Raw genomic sequence first — 6,266 nt, 5'->3', positions numbered from 1 at the left:
ACTTTGCCGCATTTTTACCTCACTAATGACAGTAAATATGTTTGGTGTTTGCAACACTCGTCATTATCTCCTCAGCTGTATCGATCCCTAAACAAAGTGAGGGGACGGCCACTTTAAAAAAAGAAGAATGCATCTTTAAGGATTTGGTAATGAATGGGTAGAAAAGTAGCTTCATTCAGCTCCCTCCTCTCCTTTCTGTGCCCACCCTGCCCCCCAGCACACCATTACAATGCAGGTCCCCATCCCCCCCAACACACACACATATTAACACACATTAACACATACACACACACAAACTCCCTGCCCTGCCCCCTGACGAACACAGGCAGGGGGTGGGTGTGTATGGGTGGGTTTCCCCAACTATTTAAGCAGATTCCAACAGATGGTCGAGGAACTTTCCTCCGAGGGTCACGTTGCTCTTTCTCCCAACTCCCTGTCTCCTTCTCAACGGACCAGACTTGATTCCTCTCCCCTTCCCTCCCAAAAAACCCCTCTTTCAACTCCTGGGACAAGCAGCTTCTCTTCCCTCTTCAGAGGGCCAAACTGAAACTCTTTAAGCCCTCAACCCTTTTCTCCACCACTTCAGCTCCCCACACACCAGCCGTCTTCCTTCACTTCAGACCCAGAAACACTCTGTCCTCCCCAGCCTTCCTCCACTGTGGGATCAGACACCCAGCTCATTCACTCAGCGAGGACAGTGGAACAAACTATGCCCTCCGACTTTCTAACGCCTTTCCTGGAACTGGATGAGGAGTTCTTCAAGGTGAGTGCAACCAAAGACAAATTTATTTTACTTTTTTTTTTAATGTATCCTAACTTCATTTACAGATATGGCCTCATTAGTAATTTATTTCAGTGTGTTTTAGAAAAATCTAGATTGTTATGAGTCTGTAAATTTCATCTAAAAAGGCTTGGAAGTTTGTTTCAATAAGCCTAACAATAATGTTAAAACTGCAAGAATAGTCTTATAGTTTCACATGTTTGGTTTTTAGGTAAAAAAAACCCATTTTTGTTCAAATAATAATATTTATTGCAATATAGCACGTGTTCTGACAAGATTCTTTTATAATCTGCAAGGTATTTTTACATGTAAAAGTATCGTGGCTTAAACTAAAGCATGATAAAATACAGTTTTTTTGTCTTTGTGCATCCCACTGCTAGTTTGCAAAACAGTTAAGCCCAGATTCAGCACAAACATATATCTATTTTTTTTATTCAATAAACTGAAAATGAACGTGTTTAGGTCCAAGGCCTTATTTAGTACACTTAAAAGATAAAACATAGTCCAACTTTTAAGGTAAATTACTGCGGTTGCTTCAGCTGCAGCTTTTAAATCTCCTTTCAACACGACTCTGCCAGTGTCGCTCCAGTGCTCCAGGAATGCAGAAAGCTCACATCTATTCTTCTCCTCTCTCCTTTTGTGTGACAGAATTTCCAAGGCCTGGAGGTGACAGGTGGCTCGGCTACTGGTTCACTGCCGCAACAGCAGCAGCACAGTCAAAGAGTCCTGGGCTTCCAGCGTCGCCATTCTCTCTGCCCTGTGACCCTCCCCAACTCCAAGTTCAACAGCAGCAGCTCTGAGGTGACTGACCCAGTAGGCTGGGGGCTCAACAACCAGCAGTGGAGTAGGGAAAGTCAGCTTCCCCGCTCCTCGCTCAGCCACATCCCCTTCAGAGTTGATCGGTCAGTCAGCATGATCGAGGGCAACGTCAGCAGCCTGGGAGGCAGAGAGGATAAAATGGCTAACATGTCCCCAAAAGTGCTGCTCCCTCCACCAGGCTTCTGCATTAACACCTCTCTCTCCTCCATTGCTTCCCCGTCTGCCTCCAGACCCCCTGCTCCCTCACCTCACATCTCTACTCGGTACAAGACCGAACTCTGCCGCACCTTTGAAGAAAGCGGGACCTGCAAGTACGGTGCCAAGTGCCAGTTCGCCCACGGAATTGACGAGCTGAGAGGCCTCAGCAGGCACCCCAAGTACAAGACGGAGCCATGCCGCACTTTCCACACGATAGGCTTCTGTCCGTACGGTGCCCGCTGCCACTTCATCCACAACGCTGATGAGCTCCTTGCTGGCAATGCCAGCGTACCTCCACAGAAACAGAAGATGAGGCCTCCTCTGCTGCGTCACAGCCTCAGCTTTGCAGGCTTCTCCTCCACTCCACAAACTTTCCAACCAGTTGAGGAGTCGCAGCCTTCCTCCCTCCTCTTCACCCGGGCTTCCTCTGTATCCCCTCCTCCATCCTCCACAGAGAGCCCTGAGCTCCTCTCCCCTCTCTTCCCTGAGCCAGGGACCCTGAAGCATTGTCCCTACCCCTTCTCTGGCATCAGTGACCTACCAGGAGACAGCAGTGATTCAGCTCTGCGATTCTATGCTGTGACCGACTCTGTCAGCGCCAGGTGTCCACCCTCCACTTTCCCCTCCAAAAATCCAAACCTCCCTTACCACCTCCCCCAGCAGCTGCCAACCTCCCTGAGCAGCCTCCCTGGCCTTCAGCGCTGCTCTTCAGCTGACTCCCTCTCTGAGGAAGGCTACACCTCTTCCTGCTCCCTCAGCTCTTCCTCCAGCGGCACAGAGTCACCGAGCTTTGAGGGCAGACGCCTTCCCATCTTCAGCCGGCTCTCTGTTACAGACGAGTAGGGAAGGGTTTTACTATAGGGCTGAATTTAATCGGGGATAGATGCACTAACTGTTAAACTCAATGTGACGAGGATTTGATGTTTGATTTTGTGTCCCAATTCCAAAAACAAAACTGCAGCACGATATAGGATGTGAATAAAGCAGAAACTTGATTATCACAATTATGGTTAAAATCTAAGTCACAAAGGAAGAAAACATTAGGGCTTCAGTGCCTCCCTAAATCCAGCCAGGTAAACGTACCTAACTTTGTGCATATTGCATTTCTCATCCAAGCAGTTGTAGCGCTGCTCAGTGTTTGTCCAGTTTTAGCTGACTTCTTTTTTTGTTTTATTGTTATTTTTGTAAGGTTGTTCTTCTATGTCATTGTTACTGATGTATACTGTTGTATACCCATTTTTAGAGAATACTTTGAGGGTACTTCATGTAGCATTTGCCAATATGCTATTCCTACTCAGTGGAAGTTCTGTGTGAGAATTTCCTGTACCCTGATTTAAGGATTTTAAGATGAATGCTGTTTGTCCTATGTATGACTGGTGTGCTATCCACTTTGCTAATATAGCAATGTTGCTTTTTTCACAGATCTTAATTTCCTCCTTACAAACTGTTAATAGTGATGCCAGCCTGCAGCACTTCTCCAGTCATATTAGGGCTCTCCCACTGTATGAAACCTCTTGTCCACAAGGTGAAATAACTATATGCTGTCACTGATTGATTCATGGCTTGGTTGTATGGCTGTAGCCATTTGATTGTATTTGTCAGCCATTTTAACTGCCTGGCATAGATTTGGCTAAACTGCCATAGCAACAAAAATAGCACAAGTGTAGGCAACCCACTGACTCTCTCTAGTTACCAAAGTTGATGTTAGCGTTCCCCTAACCTGCTAGTACTGTTAACACCTAGCCTAGCCTTTAACCATGACAGGTAAATACAGTGTTATGATTATTGTTATTATAGCTTAACACTTTTGTAGACTTATTTATTGCTTTTTGTATAAGTTGTTGAGTTTGTGATTTATGCTTTTTTTTTTTTATAAAACCAGAGAAATTATGCTTTACTTATGCATCCATGATGTCCATCTGCTTGGTTTACGCTATCCAGTAGCTTTAAGGAGGCTCGTGGAGAGGAGAGGAAAGGAGGAAGAAAAATATTTTGGCATTCTATATGTATGTTGCCTTATTGGCTAAAGGCCTGGCAGAAATCAAGACTCACTGAGCTTTTTCATCAAAAGCACCTTGATGTGTTAGTGGTTTCTTTCTTTAACTAGAGATGCCTACTGACTATGCTCTGCCTCCTCAATCAGAGCATGAGAAATGCTTAGTGCTGTTGGTGTGAGCATACAGTGAGTCTGCTCTCCTCTCCACTAAGCCTCACAACTCTGACTGTAATAACATTTTTTTATTTGTGCTGTTGTCGAAACACAAAACAAGGCGGTGGTGAAAGAGGGGTTCACCACACATTCACAGCCTCAGTGTGAGTCAGCAGTGGTAAATCAAAGTGTGGGCTTACTTTGACCATTAGTTTGGCAGCTACACAGCTATCAAAAGACAGATAAATGTGCATGTGTTATTTCTATGAGTGTCTCTCAGGCCTGCTGTATTACTGCATTGTGGTCATAGTGTGTGGAAATTCCTGCCTTTTTAAAATCCTGTGTGTTATCTTCTCTTGTGGTGTAAACAAACAGGTGAAAAGGTGACCTTCGTTTATAGTTGATGTTTATCTATCAGAGTTGCCTTGATGACAATGTGTTTGTAGGTCGACCTCTGTTGCACGCTAGCTAGCTAGCTAACGCTCTGAGGGGCAGGTAAAATCAAGTGAGTTCAACTAAAATCAGGCAAGATTTTTTTGTTTGCTTTTGTCATGAAATCGACTCTACCTGCCCAGAGAGAGTCCAGAGACGTTTCTTGTTGCTGTTGCTTACCATGAGCTTGACCTGGCAGCAAGCCGTTTTTGAAACTTTTGTTAACTTAAAGTCTTATTTATTTTGTTTTTCAAAGCGAAACATATATTGTGTTGTTTGATGTTGTGTTCTACATAATTTAAGTACATTTATTGTTTACATTCCATGGGTTATGTTGATATCCTAGCTCTTTATCTTAATATATTTGTCCCATTTTATTTCAAAATAAAAGTCTTTCAGAAATAAACTGTCTTGTATCTCGCACTTTTGAGTCATTTTTAGCGCACATGAAGTCTGTGATTTGATCAAATTAAGGATGTTTAAGAATTTAAGGTATTTTCCAACAAATTATTTTTTTAATTATTTTTATCATGATTAGCTTAGCCTATAGTAAAAAAAAGAATAAAAGTTGAGTAAAACAGCATGAAGCTAAATATACAAAAGAATAAAATCCCAGACTTTTTTTGAATTGTCCATTCAGAAGTTACATTTTCAAAACAGTTTGCACTCATGCTGAAACTTAGAGTCACTGCTGAAAATGACACATTTTAGTTGCAAGATGCTCTCACACTCACACAACATTAAAAATGTCCAACAAGAGCAAATATTTTGATTAATCAACACAACTTCTTTTTTAACCAATCATTAGGTAATAGACATCAAAATACAAAATACAGCTGTCAACTTGAACCTGTTAAACCTTAGTTTTTGAAAGATGTTGAAATACTGTCATCTTATTATTCTTGTATGGCGGTCTTTCCATGCCCATCAATTGTCATTGTCACGTAGGACCTACAGTTAGCACTAGGACCAGATGAACTGGAACATCCATTCAGCTTTTGTACCTGGACCGCAATAGCAATGGATGTTTTGACCATGTCGTGTTTCCATACTTTTCAAACTCAAAAATACTGAAGACTCAGTTCCCCAGTGCCATGGCCTCTTTCTTTCCTTACATGCCTTTGGTCTTTTTGATCCATGTTTGCAAATGGAAACATAGAGATGATATTTTATAGATGCATACGGACTGCTTGCTGAATGAAGGGTTTTGCAAAGGAGTTTCACACAAGTGCAGTAGATATTTAGTAGTCTTTTGTTTAACAGTTTATCTAAAAGAATTTTGGGTCTTTCTATGAGATCTGTGTTTACTGTTTTAGAAAGGATGAAAAATGTGTAAAACTGATGAAAAAGTGTTGACACATTTACAAGAGAGGACCTCTGCTGTGCTGACAAGGTGATGATGAAGATCAAGTTGATCCCATTATCATCAAGCATGTCTTAGCAATCAAGAAAAATACTGTACTGACATTTAGCTCTTTCACTCTGCTCTCACATTAATTGTGATCCCTATCAACCACACAGTGTCTACAGGAGTGTTCTCACATCGCCCTGTTCATGCTTAAGCATAACCTGTTACACATTATCCCCGTCTACTCTCTCTCATCTCTACAAAAACTTACTTACCTCTTACATTTTTATTCAGTTTTCTGCAAGATTATGTCTCATGAGCACTTACACCTTCTGCAGAGAAGGTACAGTCTCGTTGTATGATATAGTTAGAAGTATTTTCAGAGTATGACAGGATGCATGAACATGAGAGGTGTGGGATGTAGTGTTTCTTCGTAGTAACTGATTTCAATGTAAACTTAATTTGTCTTTGGACTTGATAAGTTCACTCTTATATAACTGGTGTGAGTTAGATTCTTTGTGTAAAAGTTGGGAAACCTT

The 6,266-nt window shown here is 42.1% G+C and overlaps 1 protein-coding gene across 1 annotated transcript; it reads left to right on the top strand.

The window, feature by feature from the left end:
* Positions 1-376: 376 nt before the first annotated feature.
* sb:cb81 (mRNA decay activator protein ZFP36L1) lies at positions 377-4,785 on the top strand. The gene is made up of 2 exons (XM_033630594.2): positions 377-763; positions 1,430-4,785. Exons 1-2 carry the CDS (start codon positions 710-712, stop codon positions 2,639-2,641), a joined length of 1,266 nt encoding a protein of 421 aa, XP_033486485.2. The 5' UTR covers positions 377-709; the 3' UTR covers positions 2,642-4,785.
* Positions 4,786-6,266: the final 1,481 nt, after the last annotated feature.

Source organism: Epinephelus lanceolatus, chromosome 4 (genome assembly GCF_041903045.1).
Source record: "Epinephelus lanceolatus isolate andai-2023 chromosome 4, ASM4190304v1, whole genome shotgun sequence".
Taxonomy (NCBI): domain Eukaryota; kingdom Metazoa; phylum Chordata; class Actinopteri; order Perciformes; family Serranidae; genus Epinephelus; species Epinephelus lanceolatus.
This window is presented reverse-complemented; position numbering and strand designations above follow the sequence as displayed.

Coding starts and splice junctions, on each gene's coding strand:
- sb:cb81 (XM_033630594.2), top strand. CDS start 710: ATGCCCTCCGACTTTCTAACGCCTTTCCTGGAACTGGATGAGGAGTTC. Junction 764..1,429: donor TGGATGAGGAGTTCTTCAAG/GTGAGTGCAACC, acceptor TTTGTGTGACAG/AATTTCCAAGGCCTGGAGGT.